At 53.2% G+C, this 26590-nt stretch overlaps 1 protein-coding gene and 1 long non-coding RNA gene across 11 annotated transcripts; one reads left to right on the top strand and one right to left on the bottom strand.

Moving 5' to 3' along the window:
- The first annotated feature begins 41 nt into the window (after positions 1-41).
- Positions 42-19386, top strand: LOC310896051. 10 transcript variants are annotated; one of them, XR_014581136.1, is made up of 6 exons: positions 4018-4689; positions 13011-13263; positions 13965-14538; positions 15506-16491; positions 16866-16929; positions 18294-19386. It is a non-coding gene; the product is annotated as an uncharacterized lncRNA (long non-coding RNA). The 10 variants fall into 10 exon arrangements; XR_014581137.1 differs by having other exon boundaries at positions 13965-14509; XR_014581138.1 differs by lacking the exon at positions 16866-16929 and having other exon boundaries at positions 4019-4689; positions 18294-19385.
- Positions 19387-21008: 1622 nt separating this feature from the next.
- On the bottom strand, positions 21009-26288 carry NKX2-2 (NK2 homeobox 2). The gene is made up of 2 exons (XM_083828877.1): positions 25658-26288; positions 21009-25468 (listed from the first exon to the last, which is right to left on the bottom strand). Exons 1-2 carry the CDS (start codon positions 25914-25916, stop codon positions 24909-24911), a joined length of 819 nt encoding a protein of 272 aa, XP_083685003.1. The 5' UTR covers positions 25917-26288; the 3' UTR covers positions 21009-24908.
- Between the last annotated feature and the right edge of the window lie 302 nt (positions 26289-26590).

The following is a 26590-nucleotide window of genomic DNA, read 5'->3' on the forward strand; positions in this document are numbered from 1 at the left end:
GCCGGGCAGCGCCCCCGCCTCCCGCCCCGGCCCCCTCCTCCCGGCCATTGTCCTGCGGCCGCCGACGGGCTCTTAAGCCCGGCCGCCCCGGGGCACCGCCGGAGCGGCTCCGGCCCGGCCCTGCCCGCAGCCCGCAGCCCGCGCCCGTAAGTACCTGCCGCGGGGCGGTCGGAGGGCGCGGAGCGGAGTATCCCCCCGGACCCTGGCCGCTCCCCGAAGCGCCCCCCGAAGCGCCGCCGCCGCGGATCGGCCTCAGGACGGCGCGGCCCCGACGGTGCGGTCCCCGCTGCGGCCGGGAGGGCACGCACGGGGGAGTGCAGCTGCCGAGAGGGGCCGGATCCCCGCGCCGGGGGCCGCTCGGCGCCGTTTGTAGGGGCGGTGGTCGGGTTGGGGACTTTCTGGTTTTATTTTTTGTTGCTGTTGTTCGTTCGTTCGTTTGTTCGTTTTGCGACAACGAAATGCCCCCTCCGGGCTGCCGCAGCCTCCGAGCCGGGGCCGGGCCGCGTTCCCCCCGCTCCGGGCTGGGGCGGCGAAGCCTGCCGAGCCGTCGGGGGCCGAGCGCTGCCTGTCCCCCCCGGGCCGCTTGCGGATGGGGAGCCCGGGGCGCTGCAGGGCCCTTCCCCGCCGCCCGCAGCCGAACTTCCCCGGGCCGGGACGCGGGAGTTGCGCGCCGTCGGGGTGGCCGGGCAGGGGCTGCAGTCGGGCTCCGCTCCCTCCTCTGGGCGACGAGACGGGGCGGCCGCGCCTTGCCCAGCCCTGTGCCCGGTGTGTGGACATCTGCCCGCGGAGGGGCGGCGGGGCCCTCGGGACCGGGACCGGCCCGTTCCGCACCAGCGCGGCCCCCTCGGCGGGAGTGAGGCGCGGAGCAGGATGCGCTCCCGACCGGCCACGCTCAGGCCCCCGACGTGCGCGCAGCAGCTCCGGTACGCGGTGAGGCTGCTGCATGCCGTGGGGCTGCTCTGTGACCACTGCGCCCACTGCCCTGCCCGGGTGTCCCTGCCGTGCCCTGTGCCGGGGGATCTTCCCTTCCCTTCCCTTCCCTTCCCTTCCCTTCCCTTCCCTTCCCTTCCCTTCCCTTCCCTTCCCTTCCCTTCCCTTCCCTTCCCTTCCCTTCCCTTCCCTTCCCTTCCCTTCCCTTCCCTTCCCTTCCCTTCCCTTCCCTTCCCTTCCCTTCCCTTCCCTTCCCTTCCCTTCCCTTCCCTTCCCTTCCCTTCCCTTCCCTTCCCTTCCCTTCCCTTGCCTTCCCCAAACCCCATCCTTTTCCTGACCCCTTGGGGGAGAACACGACAAGATAAAACACCCCAGAGGAGAGCTCTGTGTAACCTTCATGCCCCCCTTAAACCCTGAGGACCCTGGTGCCGCGCAGTATTAAACACATCCACAGCTCCGCATGCTTTGCTGCTCTTGCTGGTTTGACTGTCCGAAACTCGCGCTCCCCAGCCAAGTTTACCTGCAACACTTTATTCAATTCCAGTTTTTCCAGAGATTAGGCACAATTCCTGGTGCTTGCATTTTTTTTTCCTTGTGCAACTTTCTCCCCCTCCACCTCCCGCCTGCCTTGGCTTGGCTGCAGGTGGGGGTCTGGGGCTGGTGGAGGCCATGGGGCTGGGCTTGGCCGGCTGCCCGAGGGGCACCCAGGGCATGAGGGCCGGGTGTCAGCACCAGGGCTGGGCTGGGCCCCCAGCATCCCAAAACCAGGGCATTTCCAGGTGCCAGCAGAGCAGTTGCTTTGCACGTGGGCTGCTGGGCAGCCTTGTAGCTCAGCTCCTGCTCCAACAGAGTCTTCCCTGGAAGGCTGGCAGTTACACCCATGTTTTATATTTTGTTTCAGTCATTTTATCGTTTTGTTCTGCTTTGTTCCATGTGTTCTGTTTGCCTCCCGAGGCTGACTCCCTTCTGGAGCACGTCCCCTACTCTTCGGCAGTCCCGCTGCAGACAGTGGATGCTGGATTCTCCCCCCACCTGGAGGGGGTCCCCTGACCCATGGCCCCTCTGCATCACAGCCCGAGCTCCCCAGGCAGGCAGGGGATGGCAGAGTGGAGTGGCTGGGCTGGTTTGGGGTGCCGACAGGAGCCCGTGGCGGCTGCTTCGGGGCTGAGTGGCCGGGCAGGACATGAACCTGGCGAGGGGCCGGGGCCTCGGGGTTCCATGCAGCCGATGTAACCCGTGGGGAGCCGCTGAGCCAGGCGCATGGCTGGTAGCATTGCAGGGACAGATCACAAGCAGTGTGGAAGGGGTGGGCTGGGCAAGAAGGGGCCCCACAGGCCAGAAGCGCTGCTGGGGGAAGTGGGACGGGGAGCATGGCGAGGGGATGGGGTCCCCAGGGGCTGCGGCGCCCCCAGGATGAGCGCAGCCAGCACGGTGCCATGCCTGCTCATGCCGGGAGCACCCCTGGCTCTTCACATATTAATAAATGAAGCACTTTGGCAAGGCCGGTGTGAAATACCTGGTCCCAGTTCAAATGAAACATGGAGGTGAGTTTTCCCTTTGCTGTTTTACTTTAGCAGAAACCCGGTACATGCCTTTGTTTCCTTTTGACTTCAGTGACTCTGGCTTTGCCAATGGGAAAAAATGTTTAATTTCTTTAGAATATGCTTGACCGATGCTAATGAAAATCCAATTAATAAGGCAAATGTTGTGCACAAAAATAAAAATTAAAGTCATCCTCATTTATAAAATGTATATTCTTCTACCTTAATCAGTCATTACCTAGAAGTGACATACAAAAGTGGACTGTGTCCTTCCAGAGCATGGGAAGGTCTAGTTGCAGAATTCAAGCAAAATGCTTTCAAAAGAAGATTTTTTAAAAAGATATAAAAAATGCAATAAGGGTGACTGATAGAAAAGCACCTACCAAGAAGTCAAACTATTAGGTTTTAATTTTTTTGAGTTATTTCCGTGGCTTCTTGATTACACATGTAGCCCCAAAGGTCACCGTTATTTAAAGCTGTGGGAGTGTGGGTGTCATTTCAGAAACCAGTTTGTCTTTCTGATAATAATGACATATTTTGGCCATACGGCACTCATTTCCACAGATAAGTTGTTCTTGCTATTTTAGACTGTGTCTATTACAGTAAAGATATTGACCTTGGCAAGACACAATTGACATATAGATAGAGGCTGACTTCTTTTTTTTTTTGGCATTTTTCAATAATCCAGTATAAATGCTAATTTATTTCTGTGGCAGCTCGCCTAAAAGCAATAGTTTCTTCTAAATAATCAGCGATAGTCACTCATTGCTGAGGTACAGTGTTGTGATCGCAGCTGATGGCAGTTTGCCTTGATTCTGCTCTTACCAATAATTTGCAGAGATTAAAAAGGTCTTGGAAATGGAAGCTTAAAGAATTGCTTTCTAAAGACGTTGTTAGATTGAAAAAGGAACGTGGGGTTTCCAGTGCACTCTAAAATCATTTCCACATAAACCCCAGATTTAGTAGTTTTAAGTGTCACTAAATGGCCTGTTCACGGGGAAGGGACGGTGTTTATGTGGCACGGAGAGATCTCAGCTCCCGCTGCAGACATGGCTCCTGCCGTCTGCGCCCAGCCGGGTGGCGTCTCCTCGCCAGGGATGTCGGCACCTGGACAGCAGCTGTGGGAGGCATTTTCACAGACTTTGGTGGCTTTGCTTACACAGAATAAAGTCAGCAGCAGATGTAGGTGGCAGGGGTGGTCTCCTTGCTGAACCTGGCACCTGCCCATGCTGAGGGCCCCCCGTCCCGTCCGTCTTTGCTTGATGACAATTACCGTTACACAATTACCGTTTGCAATTTTTTCCCTTGTGACTGCAGATGTTGCACGTTTTGCTGCTTGGGATGAACGCTAAATGTCTCGGACACCTCAAACCTTCCTTGAGAGCTGTGTGCGCTCGATGGAGTTTCCCTTGGGACCGTCTCTCCGGCCAGCCCTCATGGCCCTTCTGGTGCTGTGCTTTGGACCGAAGTCCCCTCCTGGGAGCCCCCATCACCCTGCCCTGGGAGGTGAGTATCCTCCTGCCCACCCGTGCTGTGTGCCCTGAAGCACCACGGCTGGTACCTGTGTGGGTCTCAGCGCCCTTTGGCAGTAACCAACTCCTGCCACTCCTGCCGGCCAGTTCATCTCTGCTCTTGGAGCGTGGCTGGGAACACCAGCTGGCCCCTCAGGCTTCCTGCCAAATCACTGCAAAAGGCACCAAAAGACTCAGCACCCCAAGGGTTGGCACTAGGTGCAGGCATTGTCTGAGATCAGCTCCTGTAAATGAGGATTACACTGATTTCAGCTGTGTCTCATTCTGTGCTCAGCAAAATCCCGTGGGCCTGGGTTAGGTGGTGCCAGTGGTCACTTCTGCTGCATATGCTTCAGTCTCACTGAAATACCACAGGACTGCTCCTCCTGCTCCCTTCTGCACACTGAGGCGCACTGACCGTGCCACCAACTCCCCATTGCATTTCTTGCCAGTTTCTCATTTCTTGCATTTCTTGCCTCAAACTGCAAAGAGGGAACTGGGGGGTGGCTGTGGGCTGGCACAGGTGCTGGCCATTACCAGCTGACCTCGTCTGCCTCCTGTGTGGGGCTGGGCAAGGCTATTAATGCCCATAGGCAGGGGGGGCTGTCCCCTGAAGGCTGTGCAGCAGGAGTAGGAGCAACAGGGCAGGCTCTAGCCCCTAGTCCTGCTGCCTCAAGAGAAGGATGCTTTCAGCTACAGAGACCCAGGTAAAGGTCCTGTGTCCCCAGATCTGCCTGGGTAAGGCTTCTGTTGAGAGAAATGGTGTGGTGATGTGAGTGAAGCCATCTCCTGTGAGCTTCTAGGTGCATCCTCTTCTCCCTCCTGTGAAGGGCCTCAAAAGTTGGCCTATGCGCGTTCAAGAGTGCATGCTGCAAACAGCTTATTTAGCAAAGGACGTTAAAAGAAATGTCCAAGAGCTGTTTTTGTGTTTCCTAGTCACTGATGCTGAAGAAGATACTCCAGCGCTGTGTTAGTGTCAGCTTGTACAGCTTGCTCTCAGACAACAGAACATAAATATTTATTTAGGGCTTTGGCCTTTGTTGCGAGGTGTCTCACGCTGTGTGTTACTCCGGGCTGGCAGCAGGCCTGTGCCCTGGCTGGGCTCCTTCGGGTGCCTCAGCAGCCTCCTGGCTTATATAGCATTCTTTCATTCTGTGCTGGGTTTGTTTCATTTTTATTTAATATAGCTGAATAGCAAGGATGGCTTTCCTCATTGCTGCAGTGTGCAAGGCTCGATGATTCCTCTGTGTGGAAAAGCCAGTTAAATGTCCCAGTAAGACCTGGGCTGTGAAGTCATTGCCATGTTGCTCTATGACAGTGTTTAAAGCTTCCTCCTGATCCCTGCTGCTTGTAGTTAATTGCCCTGGCTGGGGAAGAGGAGCCAACCTGCATTGGAGGTGTCTGTCTGTCCACACCCTCCCTGGCGCTCAGGACTTCACACCAGCAGAGGAAGCGTGAAGCATCCCTGTGCTGCCGGGTAGTGTGGTGGGGTGAAAGTTAGCTTCCCCTGTCCTGGACCAGGCAGAGGAGCCCTTTCTGCTGATGCAAAGGCCACTTAAACCCATGCAGCTTCTTCCCCCTGCCAAAGAAGGCTCAGTGCTTCCCACAAGCGCAAGTGGTGTGCTAATGTAACGCTTAATTTTTGTCCCCTGGCACCCATCTCCTCCTGTGCCTGGATCAGGAGGGAGCTGAGATGTCTCCTCTGTCAGATCTGGAATCTCTGCTGGTCTGAGAAATGTCAGCCTCTGTTTGTCATACTGATTGCCGTAGCTGCTGGGCTCTCATCCATGGGAGGTCTCTATGGTGGGGCTGGAGATCCCTGCCTGGGCCTCCCTGCCCTGGGCACTGCTGACTCTGTGGGGGCCAGGGGACATCCTGCACAGGCTTTTCCCCCTTGCTGCATGCTCTGAGCTGGATGTTAGAATGGCAGGTAGCAGTGTCTGGGCTCCTTGGTGTGTTGAGTCTCTTCTGTTTGTGTTTTTTTTTCAATTTGTGAATCTTGTATTGCCACTGGCTCTGTGCTTTACAACATGGAGTGAAGCATGGCATTTCTGTGCGAGTCATGCAAATAAATGTTCTGATCCTAGCAATGAGCAACGATAAACCCCAGCTAGAGAGAAAGGGCCCAGATGTCATTCTGTGAAGGCCCTGAAAAAATTGGTCTGTAGGCACATTCAGGAGTCCATGCTGCAAATAGGTTACTTAGCAAAGCACCTAAGGTGTTTTATATTAACAGGGAGAGTCAAAGGGTGCCAATACCTAGCCTGAGCAGTAGGTAGAGAAGAAGTTGGACAATCTGCAGATACGTAGTTGGCTATAGATGAAACTGCAGATAGGACATGTGATGCTAAATGCCTTTCTTTGGATAGGGGGGAAAAAAATCAGGAAAAAACCTCCATGCTCATTTGACATCTCCTGATTTCTTTTGTTGGCATCCTTATGTCAGCCTGTGGTCAAGGTGACTCTTTGGGTTAGATTTAGATGCAGTGTGAGGGAATCATAAAGTAGAGAGACTTCCTGAAGGATCCTCTCCATTGCCTTTGAAGTCAGAATAATATTCCCTGCACAATTAGAAGTAACCATAGTTACTCAGATCCCTTGCTCCTGGAGGCTGAGCGGAGCAAGGTGGCAGCCAGAGGGGGAGAAGGGCACAGTGCAGTGGAAGGGGTGAGCCCAGGCAAGAGCGTGTGAGAACAAGCGCTTGTGTGGGGCTGGGGGCTGGAGCTGTTCTGGGGGACAGGCAACAGCACGGGGCTGCGGGCAGGGAGGTGCTGGGTCAGGGGGGTGAGCATGGGGGCCCTTTGGTGCCGGAGCCACTCTGTGTGTGGGTTGCCGGTGACCCCGCAGCTGCAAGGCTGGGATGCGCAGGACAGCAGGACAAGTATCCTCAGGGGATCAGAAGGGGGTAAAGGAGCTGCTGGGCAGAAGGATATTTTTCTAAGGAAATGACACCTGAGCTTTTTATTTTAAGTAAATTAAAGAATGTACATGCTGAGGGAAGCTGTTGTTTGTGATCTGACTCACAGTACTGGCTATCAGAAGTCCCTGGGCCATGCTTGAAATTAACTCACTGAGCTTGGGTCCGAATGCTGCCAGAGGGACTGAGCAGAGCTGGGCTGGTGGTGGGCTGTGGGGTGGGCTTGGGTCTGTGGGGGGAGGTCAGGTGGCCCTTGGGGTCACTAACCTCTGTCTGCCTCGTGTCACATTGTGCTGCTGTTCCCCAGAGTTTACCTGTTTGCATACAGTGTTTTATAGGTGTGACTGAAGAAAGCATGTGTCTTGCAGCCATCTATAGCTATCATTCGCCATGAGAGGATCCACCAGCTTGGAGCAATTTCTCTCAGTCAAGACAGTTTGTGTGATGTGAGTGGGGTTTTTCAGGCTTTGTGAAGGATGGTGAATGCCGTGAGGGGTCAGTGGAGTCATGCTCCTAACCAGGAGGTGGTGTTGGAGAGGGCACTAGCTACGTCATTGCCAGAGCTCTCCCGTGCACTCAACCCCAAGGTGCTCTAATGGCTCTGTCTTGTTAGGTGCATCTCTGTGTTGTTAGGCATGTCTCCAGCTTCAGCCAGCACCTTCTGCCTGGGGCTGGATGAGACCATGCAGGCGCTCTTTACATCTGGTCTGTATGCTCCCTGAAATTGTGGGCTGGCCTCTTTCAACACCTGTGAGAGTTTATGGCACAACCTGGCACAGAGGAGGCCTGAGCTGGGAGGATTTGGTTAAATAAGTTTCATGGATGAAATGCACTTGGAGGGGACTTGGAGCAAGTGGTGGCAAAAAGGGTTCTGAGGAGGCATCACCAGATTCCTCCCTGGAAATTCCCATCGCTGCAGCCACTGTTGTCTTTTGCCTAGATAGCAAGCACTTCTCTAGGGGATTTACCTTTGGGTTTTGGAAGGCTGTAGGGGTGAGTGCCCTGCTGATGCCTCTGGGGTAGGCTGCTGCACATCGAGGGGTTGCGTTTGCAGCCTGAGCCTGGCAGGGTGCTGTCCCCTAGTGATTCCTGGGCACAAAGGAGCCCTTATGTCACTGTTCCCTCCTGTGGGAGGCAGCACTGTGGGGGAGAAGCCTCTGTAAAGGGTGCCTCTTTGGAGTGCTGACACAGGCCACTAAGATGGGCAGGTGAGTGGAAGCAGAGGAGGGGTGGGAGGGAAAAGTTTGGTATTTGAGCAAAGCACATGGGCAGATGTTTAAGAGGTGCTGGCCTCTTCCAGATTGCATTAATGAAGGATTTCATTAGGCTGGAGAAAAAAGGTAACAGAGCTTGAGGACCTTCTCTTCTCTGCTGTTTTCTCATCACCAAGGCTATGCTATTTTCATACCCTGGGTTACTGCTCTGACTCCTTTTACTCCCTCTGTGCTGTGTGCTCTGCAGGCTCTGCCCCCCTGTGTCATGGGTGCCCCCGTGGTGCCTATCCCCCTGCAGCTGCCTTCTGCAAAGTGATGGTGGCACTAAAAAAAAAAATGAAAAAGAAGCCTTGCCTTCTGTAATGAGCAAAGCAGAACAAATTGCACCAGTGGTGCTGCTGTGGAGAAGCTTGGGAGGGCGGTGGCTGGTGTAACTGCCCTGTTTGTTCACTTTTTTTGCCCCAAGGAATGCCTGCGGGCCAAGGTGGAAGAGGGGGGAGCTGAGAGGAGCTGTGTGTGCTTGTGCACAGTGTGTGGAAGGAGCCCCGTACCCCAGCATGGAGATGTGTAAGCTCACCCCGTTTGCTTCTTCTGCGTGAGCCCACTCTGCTCCAGAGCCCTAGGGCCTTATGCAGGTGCTTTGAGTCTGTTCCCTTTGAGGGGCTGGGTGTGTGGGGATCAGGCTGGGTGTAGGATCCTCCCACTGCTCCGGTCCCGGGTGGCAGCGCCCTTGTGGGGCCCTTCTCCAGCGGGCAGTGGGGGCAGGCAGGAGCTGGGGGTGCTGGCGCTGGGCTGAGCCCGTGGCCGCCGTGTGCGGACAGCGGCATCCCTGCTGCATCCAGGGTGGCTCGCCCAATGAGCACGCTGGTGTGGAGGTCCTGTTGCTTGAATATTTATATCACCTTTGCTGTGTTCATTCTAGCATTAAACTGCTAATTAATTATGACATTTGTACTACTTCATTTTTCGCTGTGAATCTGCAGAACCTCACAGGCAGTTAATTAGCTCTCTCTATGCAAAGGATACTAAGAAAAAATAATTGCTTGAGGAATCATCATCATGTTCTCTCAGAAAGGTCTTACCTATGAGCTGGCTTAAAGCTTGCTGGATTTGCACTTTGAAAGATGCCTCTGTCAAAGGCCAATCCTTTGGAAGAGAGATTTGAAGGAAAAGGTTATCTGGGAGATGTGGCTCAGAGGGTGTTATTTAGTGCTTGTAAGTCCAAGGGAAATCAATTATCTAAACAACCCCCATTCTGGAATGGATTTCTTTATTCTTTTTAAAATATGTCCTCATCTTTGTCTCCATATTGACAAGTACAGTCAACATGCCCAAGCTGGCGGGAGGCAACCTGTCCTCCTCAGGGCTTCTCACTGCTGTTGTGCAGGGAGGGTGAGGATCTTCCCCCGGGATGTTTTTTTATTTTAAAAAGAGAATTAAAAAAAAAAGTATCTGTGGGGCTTGGTGCTTTTGAACAGCTCCGGGCTTCATCCTTGTCTTCTCCTCCAAATACTCATATGCATGTACCTGCCTTGTGTACCAAGTGCCTTGCTATGTGCTGGGGGTGTTTGCGTGGGATTAGTAGCACCTGGGGGCCCTGGGCAGGAGCCCTGGTGGCTCCCATCCCTGCTCTGGTGCGGCTTCCCTATGGCCTGGCCAGCCTCACTCTTCATCCACGCTTTCTGGCTTCTGTAAGGAGGACAGGTCAGGCCACTGCCAGCTCCTTGGGGTAGCATGTGGAGCTTTGGGTTCTGTTGCCAAAGATAACCAGGGAAATGGAGTAATGGAGGTGGTATACATGCCTATGGGGATAAAGAGGCATTTTCTTAAACAGACTGAAACCTGCAGTGGGTGTGCTTGCCCTCAATGCTTCCTTTGAGAAACTTGTTTTATTAGCAGATAGTTACATGTTGAGGTTACAGAAGGAGCATTACAGTAATGGAGTTGACATCTATATAATGGAGTTGACATTTTATTGAAAAAGGAAAAAGAAAAAACCTTAACAGGGTTCCCCTCCCTCCCCCTTCCTTTATTTCCTTATTTTGCTGTCATCAATTGCAATAAGGCGCACAAACTTTGAACAGCCGTTGATGCTGGCAATTTAATAAAATTTCATACAACAGTAGGTGCTTCAGGAATGTTAGCAGGACTAATCAGTCTGCGGTAAACTTGAACTTTGCTGAGAAATCAAGGCAATAGCTTGTTCAATAGCAAATCATAACAATTTGAATCAATTCTTGGCAGCACACTCATGTTATTAACTATTACGCACAGTCTTGGCTTCCAGTTTGTGTTAGATGCTTTTAGCAAGAAGTTCAGAACAGGGATCCTGGAGGACAGCTACGCATTTCTAAATGAATAAATAAATGTGCTTTGCTCTGTTGTGGCCTCTGGTTGTACTTTACGTCGTTTTGAGTTGAATTGGTCTGAGGTGTAAAGAAAATTCTTCGCGTGGCAGATTGATTAGGGAAGGTTTAGAATAAGAAGGACAAACAAACTGATGTGGGCTTACAAAAATGAAACAAGGCACCAAAGCAAGGTGCCAACTGGACTGCAAAGAAGATTAGTAAAGGGAAGACAAAAGCATCTTCAGGCTTTGAGCCCCTGAAAAATGTCAATGAAGCATTGCTCAGACCTCCATCTCCAAGGGTTATGGATTGGGATTCTCACACTAGCTCGTGGCAGATGAGTACGTGGCTGCCACTAAGCATCTGTAAAGCATGCCACCTCCTTGTTGTGGGAGGGCAGCCCTTCGGGCCCCATCTCTCTGTGTTGGGCGACCAAGAAATGGAAACTGCCTGCAGTTCTGCTGCTTGTGCTGGGGCTTACTCTCCCTCCCTGCTGAGACACCCTTGTCCCCTCCCTGGGGAGGCTGCCCTCATCTCACACGAGCCCTTGGGCTGGCTGCCATGTCAGTGCAGTGGGGCTGCACCAGCCAGGGGGATCCTGGCTTGGGGATGCTGCAGGAGCAAAAGAAGTAGAAGTGGAGCCAAGTGTTGCTACTCGGAGTGCTCTTATCCAGTATTGCTAGCTGTCATTAATATAGTGTTTTCCCAAGTCCCCAGCTGCTGGGTTCCTCAGATGAACCTCAGTGCTCTTTTATTTCCCCTTCTTGGAAGAGTTGCAGACCTTACTGTCCATCTGGCGCAAATGGAAGTGGTGGCAATAAAAATATAGTAATTTAGGAAGTTCTGTGGTTTTCCTCAGTGTGTTTACAAAGGCTGTGATTGCATCCTCCCTGTCTTTCCTTGTTCTGGCTGTGGCAAAAGAAAGCGTTTAAGGAAAACAAAAGCTCTCTGCTCCTGAAATACTTTTCAGAAGTAATATTTTTTTAATTAATGAAAGTTCCAAGTCCCTTGTTGGCTTCTGTTCTTCTCTCTGTCCTACAATTTAAATAACACATCTTTCTTCTTTGGATAACTTGGGTTACTACAGCCCATTGACATTTGTATTTCTAATGTAATAATCAAATGATAAAATACAGAGATTACACTTGGATCAACACATTCAGTTTTTAAACCGTGAAAGTAATAATCTTTTCTCATGTACAACGAGATGAAAATATTTTCATATTAACCATTAGTGGCTGTGTTGTTTGAACGTCGGCTGGTGGCACCACTGCGGTGCCCTGTGGCTTCCGTCAACTTGGAGCCTGAGGTTGGCCCTGGTGGGGAGCTTCGGGGGAGCTGCCTGTGCCCCTGGGCTTGACTGCTCCAGCCTCCTGCGCTAGGACAGATCCTGCACTGCAGGAAGGCGCCTGGTAGCAGAGGCAGGGATTTCCTGGCTGAGCTGGGCCTGCTGTGTGTCTGTTTCTGTGCTGTGGCACACAAGAGGCACAGCTCTCAGCAGCAGGTGAGAATTGGCTTGAGCGTCACAGTGTTCCTGGAATGAGGAGACCCTTCAAGGTTCCGTGGCTGAGCGTGCAGCTGAGGTCTGGTTAGCTCCATCCCTGACTCTTAATTTAGGAAAACTTTCCAGAGATGTGTGGTTGAACTGAGCCCTGAGACACCCTGGGCTTCCTGGAGCAAGGCTTGATCTCAACCATGTTGTGGTGTTTTTGTTTTTTTTTTTTTTAACCCACTATAAATTCAAAACCACACTGCACAGAAGCTGTAAAACTTTAAGAGCTTCTTGCAAATTCCCATAAAATGGGGAGTGAAGGTAATCCGATGGTGAGGCTGGAACTGTTCCCGGCTGCACGACGCTGCTCAAAGGAGCAGTGCATCCTGCACCGCTGCCAGCCTGAGCCTGGCTATGCGATGTCATGATGCGATGTCACGGTCTGGCCCAGGGCTGTGAGCAGCCCTTGTGATTCCCTGCGTTTTTGGTGTTTTGGCTCCTCATCTGAACTGGTATAAAATCTGTTGGTCCTCGCTGGCCTCTTGGGTGGGCAAATATTCATTTAGCATTCACTGTGGGTGCCAGTGCCAAGCAGCTGAGCTTCAAACCAGGCTTTAGGTTCTGGCTTTTTGACCAGTTCACCCCATCATGTGCCCCTGAGCATTTCTGTGTGCTGGCAGCTTGAAAGCGATATGCTGCTACTCAGTGTGCTGTGGTTGAAATAGGTGTGTGCGCCAGCTTTGGTGATGGATAAATGGCCTGAACAGTTCCTGTGCCAAAAAGGTCCAGTTACATGTGAATCACTGTGGGCAGATGAGGAGCCCTTTCTCCCTGTCTTGGTTTCAAGGCGACTGCTCAAATGCCCGGAGGTAAGGATCAGGGCTGATTGATAATGTGTTTGCCCGAGTCTAAGTATTTCTAAACTGTGCTGAGATATTCTCTGTTCTTAAACTCTGGTGTGTTTCAGACAATGTTTTTATCTCACAGCTGTGAAAACAACATTAAAAATCTTGTAACAGTTTCAACCTCTGATGGCAATCTACACTTGATGTTACAGTGGTACAGCACCCAATAGAAGTTTGCAGATGTGACAGTGATCAGTGGAGACCTGGTGCAAGGTTTCTAGAAAGGACTTCAAACACCATGTTTAATTTCCTAGTGCTGTAAAGCTGGAAATTCAAACTTCCATCAGCACGTACGCATGGTCTCATAAGGGGCAGAGATGAAGCCGTGTGTCCTCGCTAGCACCCATGGATGCATGGCAGTGATTATGTCCCATGATGCTGGAGCGATATTGGGGCAACCCAGCGGTGAGTGGTACCTCGTGGTAAATATACTAGCATCTAATTCCTGGTTTAAAATCACAGCTAAATTCCTTTGGTGTCCTGGCAAACCTGGCCTGGGGAGGGGAAGGAGCACTTCCACCTGATGGTGAGGGCACGGGTGCTGGGTGGTTGTGGCTGGGCCCCCTGGAGGGCCAGGGGCTGGTGGCAGAGGCAGGTGCCAGAAGGAGTGTGCCCAGCTTGCCTTGTGAGTCCCTTCCAAGGCAGGAGGATGCTTCAGAAAGCATTCGATGTGGGGAAATTTTGCAAGTTGATAAAGAAGTCGATAACAGTGTGTTTCTGAAGTGGAACTTAAACTAACTGCTGAAAATACTTTGAAAAGCACTGACCACAATTAAGCACTTAATCAGGAGAGCTGCAATTTTCTGAGGCTCAAAGTACAAAAATCATGAAGTAGAGATCCAGAGATATGAAGGAAAATGTCTCTTTGGCAATTAAGATCCATCCTGCTCAAAGGCTGAAAATGGTATCATTGAATTACTTTTGTTGTACAGTTGATACACTGAATTATCTAAAATGTAAACCATTGTGCCTAAAATGCCACTCAATAAGTAAAACAGCTTCTCCTGCTCAGCTGTTACTCGCTCTGTGGATTGGGTTCTGATGGTATCTTATTTCCCTTCTTTAAAAGAGGGTTTTTAATTGACTTCCTCTTCCCTCCCCCATAGCACGGCGCTGGCTGGAAGGAGTGGTGTGGAGCATCAAGGAGAGGTTTTTCAGCCCTCAGACCTGCCCCGGTCACCCTAGTTCTTGCAGTGAAGCATGGGCTGGCAGGTGTGCTGACACATCCCAAAGGGACACCATGCCGAGCTGGGTGCTGGCCGCCCCGAGAAGCAGCAGACGGTTAACAGGAGGCACGATTGCCCCGCTTGTTTCTCCTTTCCAGTGGAGCTGCAGTGACTGAATCGTCGCACATCCAGCTCTGTTGTGTGAATGTCTCTGCTCTTGTCCTTCCTAACCCCGACTTGTTGATCGCAGATCGTCAGTAAGTACCACTGGAAGTGCTTCATGCTGAAACTGTTGCTGTTTCCACTTATTTTACACTTGATTATAGATGATGTAGAGTTTTGTTGATTTTTTTTTTACATCTGTGACTTGTCAGAACTCCTTGTCACATCTCCGAGTGCCAATAAACATGAAGTCTGCATCCATCAGTCACTTCTTGTAGCTTGTCTTCCCTTGAGAGCCTGATTCAGGGTCCGCTGAAGTCAACGTGAGTCTTCCCATTGATTCCAGTGGGTGGTAAGTCAAGCTCTTCTCCAGACTGAGATGGCAGGCGCTGTCTTTGAATTGGTTTGGAGTGTTGCACACCTAGTGTGGTGGGACCCTGATTCATCGTGGGGCAGCCAAGAGCTATTGCAACGGTGAAGTCATCCTAAATAAATACAGATGAAATCACAAGACAGCTTTTTTTTTCATGGTGGTGAAGAAGACACAGAAAATGCCTCTGAGAGGCACCAGACTGTATGCGCTCCTGTGTGTTTTTATTCAGGCAGTTTAGGAAGTGGGACAAGGAGTATGGAGCATGGGGAAGATGCTCGGATAGCATGCATTTGGTAAAGACAGTAAAAGCTGATAGAGGTGGTGGCAAACTAAGTTGTATGCATCTCTGGTTGCTCCACTCTGGTGTTTGTTTCCAAAGCTTCATAGTGCAGTACAGTGTCACATTAACATAGCCTACAGAGGAGTTAAGGATGGCTTTTATCCTCTGCTCACTAATATGCTGCAGCCAGATGGAATAGTATAAATCTCTTCTTACACACAACAAAGCCAAAACAAATATTATGCAATGATTAAGTGGCAACCCAAACAGAAGCAGGCATCCTGTGGGCTGAAACAGGAAATCTTGGGTTACAAACCTCAAAATATGTTAATTTAATTCGATTATATATTTGATGACTATCTTAAGTGGTCCATGAATAATTGATGAAAATTAGAAAAGCTGTTGTTTGCCTTTAAAATCAGCCTGTGGAAGGTAGGTAGGAACTGAATGTTTAGGAACATAATTACTGTTTGCATGGGTCGTGTGAGAGGTCCCCCCGCAGCCTACGACTGTCCCTGGCAGTGACAGTAGCAGGAGTAGTGCATGTGGTATTTCCCCAAGTGTGGCTCCATTAGTGCCGTATCACAAATTAAGTAAGGATGCTTGCACTTGGTCTGTCCAAGCTGCGTGAGGAATCATTTCATGCTCATGAGGATGTCTCTGCAGATTGGGTGCCTCCACTTTGGAAGGCAGCACGGTGTGCTGATCTGCAGCTCCATCCCACCATGTGTGCTGTGTGCAGCCTGGCTGAGGGGCATGGCGGCTTCCCACAGCGCTCCATGGCTGGAAGCCACCAAGAGCCGTGTCACTGGCTGGCAGCAGCCCCCAAAGCTGCTCTTGAAGGTGAACACAAGTGCCTGCTGTGCTCTGCCCTTGCTCTGGAGGAGGAAGAATGAAGCTTTGCCCTCATCTGTGGCTGAGATGCGACAGGAGCCTCCTGAAATTCAGGCGGGTGCCGCTTTCCTCTATTACGTGAGGTACCCGTGGTCTGAACAGGGGGGTGACAACGGGGCCAAGCTTCTCCTGCTCTGCCCTCACCAAGTGTGCCAAGATGTTGGACAAAGAGCAAGTCTGGGCTGCTGTGCCTGCTGATGGGAGGGCAAGAGGGCAGGGCAAGTCCCATGGAAAGTGTGGGGCTGTGATGGGGTCAGGTGCCAGCGTTTCAGCTGGGGAACTGAGGACAGCACAGCGTGCTTGTCCTGCAGTAAAACCACGCAGCTTGGCCTGGGGCACACAGCAGCTGATGGCTGTGCACACTTGCTTACTGAGGAGGGGTCTGAAATGGAAGGGGTGAGCTGACAGTGACTACTTGCTGTCATCAGGGTCAAAGCCAAGATAAAGGGAGAACAAGGAAGATGGGCGAAAAGTCATTTTTAAAATAAAATAAAAATAAACTTTTATTTGACTGGGCCTTTGAAGAAGCACAGTGACCTGAGGCACAGAACGCATTATTTACCTCAGGAAGCGATCATGAATTATACAGAAAGTTGTCCAGGAGCCCCTCTGGAGCTGTGACCTGTGGTGATTTGTGAACAGAGAGCGCGCTCGTGGTGGGTTGCTCTCAGCTGCAGTCAGTGTCACACCCCACGGGCTCTAATGGAGAGATGCTGGCTTCCAACAGCTGAAGATCTGACCTTAGGAGTAACTGAGAGGTAAAAGCAAGCAGATAGAGAACAAAAGCCTATCTTTAGCATACTTTAAAGTTCTTAACCTAGATACAAAGCATGGCTATAAATGAAAAGACAGCCCTAGAATTTTAGCTTAAACCAAACAAAATTGACTGGTTATGGAAAAAGTCTTGTTTACTGCTGAGCTTCAGTTTTACATTCTCAAATGTAAAGGGGATAAAATTTAAGTGATTACTTCTAGCTTCCCATTTAAATACTCACATAATAATTTTAGCCAAATGGAAAGTCTAGACCAATTCAGGTTTTTGTTTTTGTTTTTATGACAGTGTTAAAAAACTGATGGTATGTTAGGCCAGATGGCTTAGAACATGCAATTGAGCTGATTTATTCCTTCACAGATGCTGGGGTGCCTAGAAAAATCCCAGTTCCTTCTGCATGTGCTGCTTATTTTAGCTTGACTATGTGAGTTTTCTGAAGGCAGAAGCCTTCTTTAATGAAGTTATTAGGCATCTTCAGATTTCAGAGGGTTTGGGGTCAGCAGGAGGTGGACCCATAGCTGTCTGGATGGAGTGTGATGTTCAGGTGCTTATTTCCCAGAGGTGTCATGCCATGGCCACAGTAACTTCCTTCCCCAGCCCCTCCTGCAAAGCTGTGCTCACTGCGAGGACAGTAAGGTCATGATTACCAGCTGGCAGTCACTTATCTGTCCCATAGTGGGTTTGGACAGACCATGTGCTGACCAGGTTGCCATCGCATGGCTCCAAGGCTGCAGCTGAATCATCATGTTGTGCCATGAGGCAGGCTGCAAATACAAAAGTGCGCGATTCAACAAGAATTGAAAAAGGGCGGTGAATCCAAAGTGTCCTGGACTGTAAAAGGGCAAAATTGCTGTCAATGTTACAGCTCCTCTGTCATTTTAGGCAAATTCTGTGATCCATTCAGTAATGTCTCCCCACCAAGTTGCTGTCCCCAGGTCTTTGACACCTCTCTCTTTCCCACGTGGTTGCTTTACTGGTGCATTACCCTGCACAAAATGCACTGTGGCAGCCTGCTGGTGCAGAATGGGTGGCGACAGCTTCTTCTCTCCTCTTTCCATCTTCTTAATCAGCTTGGATGTTCTTTGTTGAGCCTGTGTTGAGTTTTATTTCTGCCTCTTTCTGAAATGCTTACCTTAAAAGAGCCAAAATACAAAAAGGCAGGCAAGTTTCAGTTGTGCTTTTGCCCATAACATGGAGTTTTAAGTGGCCTCACTTGACAAGGTCAAATCAAGCAGTCTTCTGAAAAATGCAGCATACAGTTGCTATTGAAAGTCACTGCTTGTGATTACACTGAATTTTCTTTTGTAGTGGATTTTTGCCTGGCTGTCACCTAACTCTAAATGGGACCATCAAAGGCAAGCCTACTCATGGCTTGTGGGATGCTTTTTGAAGTAATGGGCAAGTTTTTCTTTTGACCCTTAAAGCCTTTGTCTTTGGAAATCATTGGTAAGAGTTCCCTTCCCCTCCTCACCTATCGCCTTGCCTGGGCAGGAAGGTGATGGGGCTGACACAGTGCCACAGCCCCTCTCCAGGTGGGAGGAAGCTGTGGGAGTTCCCAAAACCTTTGGATACGTGTGATGCAAGCTGAGGTCTGTGTGTGTCTTGGCAAAGGTAATGCTTCATCTTGCATTTAGGGCAAAATACGGCCAGGTTAGAGGTCATTCATAGTGTGCAAATGGGTCTTCTAGGGTCGCTCCATGGCTGGTCCATACCCAACTCAGTCTAAGGCACCACAGTATGCTTTGACTTAGGTTCTCACAGCCGTTGCTTTGTTTTTTTTTCCTGCAGAGGACTCTTTCCTGCAAGATGTGGGCAGCGCATACTGAAGGCCGTGGGGAGAGGAAGCTCTGCTGCATGCTGTTTGCAACCTGCACGCCCCCATCAGCCCCAGTGGGCGTTCCTGTCAGCGGTGTGACCAAAGGATAGGGACACCACGCCTGCCCTGAGCTCAGAGGTGGCATGGAAATGGTGCTCCTACAGCTGGGGCAGAGCAAGGCCTCTGCTGGTTGCCTGGTTCTGTAGAGCTGCATGTTCCAGGAGTAATCACCACTTATTTTACTGGTGTGTATGTGACCTTAGATGCTAAAAGGGTCCTGAGCCTTTAAGCCCCCCAAATCTCCCCCATTTTATGTACTTCCTGAGGTCAGAGGGAGTGCTTGAATTCTTTGTGGTTTTGTCTCTCAGAGTTTAACTGGTATACTGCTGGTTTGTGTTCTTGGCACTAAAAAACAAGAGCCATCAGAATACACATACGCTGTTCTAAGGTATTCTTTCCTTAAACAGTTGAAATAGTTCAGCCTGTTTGACCAGACCATGCTGTGATAACATGGTTTTACACAATTTATTCTGAGAAGCTTTGCTTGCAGTTTTCCTGATGGATAACTTTCTCCCTGAAATGGTACTAAACCCTATGAAATACAGCAGATCTCTATGTAGAATTGAGGGACTCTGATGTTTGCTTAAGTCAATCTGCAGCAATTCAAGGCAGGTTCATCTGAGCTCTCTGATTTGTACATTGCATTTTGAATGTTTTCTATCGGTAGCATTGATAAGGTTCCTAGCAGTTAAACCCCCAATGTGTAAGTGGAATTAGGGGCCATTGTATGCATCCCAGTTACCTCTGACTGTTCAAACCTTGTTTGTGTAAAACAATAAAACACCTAAACATTAAAAGATGTGATTCATGTTTTAGATGACTTTTGCCTGCTGTGTAAAACTTTTAGAAATAATTTGTCAGATTTGCATGCCAACACATACCTGTGGCAGGGGCACGGAAGAGCACACTGATGCTCTCAGACCCTCCTTGTTATCTGTGGGAAAGGCTTTATATTTTGTGACCAGCCAAGCTTGCAGAGTGCTGTGGACTGTGCGGTCGGCCTGGGGTGCTTGCAGGAGGGAAGGATTGAGCACCCAGCTGACTGGCATTGGTCTCCTGTCCTTGTTTCACAGCCCAATGCCTGTCCCTCGCATGGGAGCAGCATGACCTCTGGGAAACTGCCTGTTGATCGAGTGTTTTGGGGGCAGCTGGTGTGGCTGGCACAAGCAGCCCCTGGGCCCTGGGGTGCCCCTGCAGGCAGCAGGTGAGGCTGAGGCAGCCAGGAGAAGCAGGACAGCGGGTGCAGGAGTGCTGGCTGTGGGCCTGCCAAAACCCAGCATGGGGCCAGGTGGGGAGGGACAGCAGGTGGGTGCCTTTGATGGGTGGCTGGACACTGGTGCCTCCAGCCACCAGGTGCTGCTCCGTGTGCTTCTGTGTTCCACATGCGGGGGGAGAAAAGCCAGAACTGTGTGTTCTTTATTTACAAAGTGTCATTAGTCACCATGTTTTGGTTCTGCAAGAAATGGCAGCTGTCTATGGAATGGGTGAGAGTATGGGGGGTTCATGTGTGGACATTCAATTTCCAAGGAAGATCTGTGTTTTAAAGGGAATGTCAAATCCTGGGGCTTGGTTGGCTTACTGGCTGGTGAATCTGATGAACTAAAGCCTTGCTGTTTACCAAATTAAATGCAAAAATTAGATATGGATCACCTGGAGAGAAATAAGTGCAGAATGGGTAAGCCTCTAAAGAAGAATAAATCTTTCTGGGGCTGGAGGAGAGTGATGTCCTGGGAAAGAAATGGGGATCTCCCTCTTCTAAAGAGCGCTTGTTGTGCTCTGTTGTGCTCTGTCCTGGGGAAAGCAGCAGGCTGGCTGCTGTGGAGCTGGGCCTGGGTGTGCCTGGGTGAGGGCTGTGGTACCTGCTGAAGTACCCCAGTAGGGTCAGCCTGGGGGGTGAGCACTCCATGCTGCTCCCAGCAATGAGAGCCACCACTCATTCCATTTCACTTCTTCTACCAAATGAGGTTACAGAGCTGTCCTGACTGCTCTGATACTTTCAAATGCCAGAAGCGGGGACAAAACCAGAGACTGGCCTCGGTTTTGACACAAAATGTGAGTACTGACATCCTTTTAGACTTTGTTCTAGCTAACACAAGAAACCTAATAGGCCAGAGCACAGGGATAAATGGTGCGTGAATGCCCTGATGTGTATGAGTAATGAAGGCAGCTGTGGCTATCCATGTACTTTCCCCTGCTTTGACTTCAGGCAGCGGGGAGAAGAGGCCGAGTGCTGGGTGAGAGCTGTACTGTCAGCACCATGCACCCATCCTCGCTGCCTCCCCCGTCCCCCTGCGCCCTTGGTGCTCGGAGAGGAGGTGAAACGTGGACTCCCGGATGGGGGGGGTCCCACGTCGGGCAGCTCTGAAGACACCTCGGGCTACCGGAGGCCCCACTTCTTTGTCCCCTTGCCCCGGGTCGGGATTAGGGGGCAACCGTTTCCCCACCGTGACTCCCTACGGGCGGGCGGGGGGGAGCTGGAGGGCGCTGGGGGGGGCGGCGGCCCCGACGGCGCGTCCCTTGTCCGGCAGCGCCGCCGTGCGGCCGCCCCGTCGGGCGGGGGCCGGTGCCCACCGCCTCAGCTCCCCTCGGCCCCCGGCACGGAGACGCCCGGTCCCCGCCACCTCCCCGCCCCGGGCGGCTCCGCGGGGCTCCGCGGCGCCCTGCGCGGAGCTTTGCTGCCTCCCAGCGGCCGCCCGGCCCCGCGCCGCTGCAGGAAAATCAGGAAAAAAAAAAAGGCACCAGGCAAATCCCCGCAGCTGCAGAGAGCAATAAACCCCGAAATTGTTTCCTCTGCGGAAGGATAGCGGGGCCGTTTGGCTCGGGGAGGACTCTGCGGATTTTGGTGCGGGGCTACGGGGCGACGACGCGCGCCCGCGCACAGGGGCGCGTTCCCGTAGGGCCGCATCTCGCCGTCCCGGGGGCACCGGACACGGCGTGTGGGGGGGGAGGGGACGGCCCCGGCTCTCCCCCGCCCCCGGCAGCCCTTCCCCGCCGGCCCCTTAATAAACACCGCCGAGAATTGTTCTTATACTCGGTAAATATTGGATTAGCTTTTCATTGACCGGCTCTCTTGAAAAGACCCGAAAAATCCACACCGGTTCCAAACTAAGCCAAACAGTCAATAGGTGACGAAAGTAAGTTATTTCCAGGGCTTAACGGGGCTTCCAGCTCATTATCAGGTTATCTGATTCGCCTAAAGAGTTTCTGCCCTTCGAGAGGCTGGAGGAAGAAGAGGAGGAGGACGAGGAGCGGAGCAGGGCAGGAGGCGAGGGTGCAGCCCCCGCAGTGCCCGCTGCCGCTGGCCGGGTGCGGGGGGCTGCGGCCAAACGGGTGGGAAGGGGCCGGGGGTGCCGGGGCCCGGCGCCCAGGTGAAGGCTCCTCTCCCCGCTCCGGGCCCGCTCCCACACCGGATCAACCCCAGGCCCCCCGGGCTGAGTGGGGGGCGGTGGAAGCGTCAAGGATGATTGCTTTTTTTCTTTTTCTGCCTTTCTTTCTTTCCCTCTGTCTCTCTGTCTTTTTTTTTTTTTTTTCTCTAATCGCCTGACTTGCACAACGAGGAGCTAGGACAAGAGAGAGCCAGTTCTCTGGAAAAGACCGGGAGTCGGTCAGCGCGGCGCTGCCGGGCTGCATAACATTAGAGGGTGAATGCGCCCTTGTGTGCGCCCCGCGCGGCTGCGGGGCCGGCCGGGCGCGGCGCGGGATGCGCCGGGGGAGGCGAGGCGAGGCTCCTGCGCAGCGAGGGGCGAACTTGTCAGCGGGACCGGGAGAAAAGGAGGGCCTCTGTTATTCTTCAAAGAGAGAGGGACAGCGAGGGAGAGAGGGAGAGAAAGAGAGAGGGGTTCTTTTTCCCTTTTCGTTTTTTTTTTTCCAGAATAGATATAGCACGAATTTTTAATTCGTCTTCCTTTCACAGACAACAATGCTGGTTTTGAAAGCTGGGCACAATTTGGGTTTTGTGAGGGGTCCCCCGGCCCAGCTGGCCATATGGGATACAACATGTAGAACATGCCTAACAATGAGCACGAGTGACAGCCGTAACAAAACGCAAAGGACACTGCTCCCTGACTCCGAGATGTACTGCCTCCGATAAATGAATTGAAAGGCCCTAAAAAGAGGGAAGGGGGCGGAGGGGGGGTGGGGGGAGAAGAGGGTGAAGGCGCAGGGAGGGGGCTCACCCCCCCCAAACTGTCTCTCCCTTTTTTTTTTCTCCCCCCCCCTCCGGCCCAGCCCAACCCTGGCTGCCTTTGCCTCCGTCTCCTTAATATGCACGCCTCTAACATGCTCACCTCCCTGCCTCCCCATTGTGCTGTTTTGTGAAGTCTACTGTATATTGTGCAAAGATAGACTGCCCGGAGCTGGTCCGGCAGCATGGGAGATATAAGGCCACGGAGGTTAGGGCCACACAACTGGTTTTATAGACTTAGCAGAGCCTGGGGAAAAAAAAAATGGAGGGGGAGAAAGTATTTTCCTGCTCTCCCGCGCCTGGCTCGCACGCCGGTCTGCCCAGGGAAAACCAAATCCGCGGAAGCGCGGCGGGGCCGGGGGCATGTAGCGCCCGCGGGAGCGCGGTGCGGGTGCCCGGGCGCTGGGCGCTGGGCGTCGAGGCCGCTCCCTGGCCTCTGGCTCCCGGGCGGGTGAGAGAGGGAGGCAAGAGGGAAAAGAAGGGGAAAAGGAAAAAGAAATAAAAAGGAGAGGAAGGCAGTTCCGAGCGCGGCGGTTATGCCGGCTCTTCGCTGACCGCGGAGGGCTGCGCGGGGGCGGAGGGGCGCGGACACCCCCCCGGGGCCGCCGGTCCCGGCTGTCCGCCGCTCTGCGCGCTGCTCGGCCCGTCGGGACGGGGCGGGCGCTGCCCGGCCCCGTCGCACCGGGAGAGGCTGTAAAAAATATATATTTGTGGTACCTCCGGCAGCCTAAAATCGCGGAGCGGGACTGGGAGAGAGCGGTGAGGGTGCGAGCGCTCATGTCCCGCGGCTCTGCCCGAGAGAACCAGGTGTCCCCGGGCAGCGCTGGGTGCCCGCCGCCGTCCCCCCAGCCTCTCTTTTGGGGTGCCGCCCCTCACCCCGGCAGGCGTTAACCCTTTCTTTCGCCCTCCCGCTCGCGCCCCGGGGGCAGCCCCAAAGTTTCCGCGCTCCGCAAGCTCGGGGGGGCATCTGCGGCGACAGCCGCCCCCCGCCGAGGGACCCCAGCTACTGCGGGGGAGGTCCTGCGGCGTGGGAAAGTGGCGGCGCCGGTAGAAAAAGCCCCGCTGCCCCTGCTCCGCTCCCGGCCGCGGCGGCGGCGGCGGAGCCCGGCCCGAGGCACAGCCGCTGCCGGGGCAAAAGTTGCGGGCGCGGGGCGGGGGCGGTGGGACCCCAGACCCCTCCCGGGGGTCTCCCCGCGGGGCCCCGCCGCCCCCAGCCTGGCCCCAACCCGTCCCCCAAACCGGCGCCGGGGCCGGCAGGGAGGAGGCGGCTGCGGCGGCGCGAAGTCAAACAAAACCGGGGCTCGGCGTCGCTCTCCGTCTTTTTTCTTTTCTTTTCTTTCTTTTCTTTTCTTTTCTTTTCTTTTCTTTTCTTTTCTTTTCTTTTCTTTTCTTTTCTTTTCTTTTCTTTTCTTTTCTTTTCTTTTCTTTTCTTTTCTTTTCTTTTCTTTTCTTTTCTTTTCTTTTCTTTTCTTTTCTTTTCTTTTCTTTTCATAAATAAGTAAATAAATAATAATCCCAAACCAGCGTTTTTACTAAAATTCGTATTAAAATGTGGAAGGGCCCTGTTTGCACACAGCTCCGGCGCCGAGCTCTCCCGCGGCGGCGGGCGGCAGGTTTAGGCTGCGTCTCTTCTCCTTGTGCCCCTGGCTTCCCGGGAAGAGCCGTGCGCGGTCCCGTGTAAGGCAAACCAGAAGGAAAGCCCTGGCTGTTGCTTACGGCGGCAATGCCAAGAACGATTTCTAAAAAATACCCCTGCTAACAGTTGTCGGGAATTACGCACGGGCAAAATTGTGCCAGAAGGGGAGAAATCGAGCACTCCGTTTCGGGGGGCTCTGCACCGCGCTGCCGAGGCCGGCAGCCGCGCTCCCAGCGTCCGGACGCACCTCACAAAACCACAGGAGCACCGGATTTTTTATTCTTTTTTTTTTTATTATTATTATTATTATTATTCTGACGACCCTCCCCCCCTTTTTATTTTAGTTGTAGGTAGACAGGACCACTCTGAATGGCGCAAAAATTTCTGTAAACAATGACGCACAAAAACACCTCCCCGCCCTTCCCCCCGCCTCCCCCCGAAATGAAACCGAGCCCCCCAAAAATGGAGGGGAAAAGAAAAAGGAGAGGGAAAAAAACCCAAACATAATAATAATAATAATAGCAATAATAATAATAATAATAGTAATAGCGTTTCCCTCTCCATTCCTTCCCCTGTAGTTTTGATTTTCTTTTTGGAGCATCAGTCTGTCTGTCTGTCTCTCTATTTTTTCCTCCTTTTTTCGTGTGTGTGCGTGCGTGAGGTTGCGCGCATGGGACGTGTGCGTGTGTGCACGCTCTCCTACAGCGTTCACCAAGTCCATTGCTGAGCCTGTACCAAGTGGTGTGCTGTGGGGTACTGGGGGTTGCTGGTCGCGCTGTACTGGGCGTTGTATTGCATATGCTGTAGAGACTGGGCGCTATAGGCGGAGAAGGGGATTCCCGTCTGGAAAGTCGCGGCTGCCAAGTCCTGAGCTTTGAGCGTGTGGCAGGGCTTGCCGTCCCTGACTAAGACCGGCACGGCCACCCGCCGCGGGGAGGGAAGAGGAGTCACTTCCATACCTTTCTCGGCCCGGGCCCGCTTCATCTTGTAGCGGTGGTTCTGGAACCAGATCTTCACCTGGGTGGGCGTCAGGCGGATCAGGCTGGCCAGGTGCTCCCGCTCGGGCGCCGACAGGTACCGCTGCTGCCGGAACCGCCGCTCCAGCTCGTAGGTCTGCGCCTTGGAGAAGAGCACCCTCCTCTTCCTCTTCTTCCCCGCATCCCCGCCGCCCGCCGCCTCCTTCTCGTTGTCGGGCGACTCGTCGGCCGATGGCTCCGGGGACTTGGCGGCGGCGTCCGGGCCGCCGCCGCCGGCCGTGAGCCCGTGCACTGCGGGGAGCGGCGGAGAAGAGAGGCGCCGTCAGCGGGCCCCGACGGCACCGCCCGCCCCGGAACACGCCGCCCGCCCGGCCCCGCGCGGGGCGAGCCCCGGACCCCCGGCCCCCGCCCGCCCCCGGGGCAGCCCCGGCCGCCCCCCGCCCCCGGGCCCCCGAGCCCGGCCCGGCCCGCCGCACTCACGGGAGTACTGGATGCCCTCGGCGCTCGCCAGCCAGCGCGTGTAGGGGTTGTCGCTGTTGTCGTAGAAGGGGCTCTTCAGGGGCAGCGCCTGAACAGTGTCCAAGGGGGTCTGTCCCAGAACGCCCGCTTTCTTGGGGGGCTCCGGCGCTTCGCTCTCCTCCTCGCCGCCCTCCGCGGCGGAACCGTCCTCGTCGTTGGTGTCGGGGAGGTCCAGGATGTCCTTCACGGAAAAGCCCGTCTTTGTGTTGGTCAGAGCCATGGTCCGGGCAAATTGGGGCAGGGGACTTGGAGGAGCAGCTTGCCGAGCCGCCGTGTCACCCGCGCGCACGCACACACGGGGCAGCGGCGACACCAAGGCACACGCACACGGCGGCCGGGGGGGGAGAGGCGCGGAGGAGGAAAAAACACGGCGAAAAATAACTGGGGGGGCTGCGCGAAAGAGGAAGAGGAGCCCCGGCCGCGGCGGTGGATCTCCGGGTTTCTGCGGGCTCCTTCTGCCGCGGGGGAAATTCGGAGAGCAGGAGCAGCAGCTGGCTTCGAAAATAGTTTGTAACTCCAGGGGAAAGGGGGAAAGACGCACAAAAAAAAAAAAAAAAAAGGAGAAAAAAAAAGGATCACTTCTGGATCTTGCTTAAACACCCCGAACCCGTGCCTGCCGCTTGAAAAAAACAAGCCATTGCTGGAGCGAACAGTCCATATAAGGCTGGTCCCCACACATGAACCTGCCGAGAGGAGGGAGAAAAAAAATACATTAAACCCGGGAAAGGTTGGCCACGTGTGGGCGGGTCTTGGAAGTCAAGTGGATGAAGACAGTGTTTGCAGATGCGAAATTGCGGGTTTTGGGCGAGCTCCGAGCTTCCACCATTGGTGATGAGTGGTATAACGTGTCAGTTAATTACCGGCGTGGGGAGGGCCCTTCCTCGTGTGTGTGCG

Source organism: Anser anser (genome assembly GCF_964211835.1).
Source record: "Anser anser genome assembly, chromosome: 3".
In the NCBI taxonomy this organism is placed as follows: Eukaryota; Metazoa; Chordata; class Aves; order Anseriformes; family Anatidae; genus Anser; species Anser anser.

Bases quoted from the DNA above. Each gene is read 5' to 3' on its own strand.
- NKX2-2 (XM_083828877.1), bottom strand. From the start codon at position 25,916: ATGGCTCTGACCAACACAAAGACGGGCTTTTCCGTGAAGGACATCCTG. The intron at 25,469-25,657 runs GTGAGTGCGGCG...CGCTCCCCGCAG, and splicing joins CGAGGGCATCCAGTACTCCC to TGCACGGGCTCACGGCCGGC.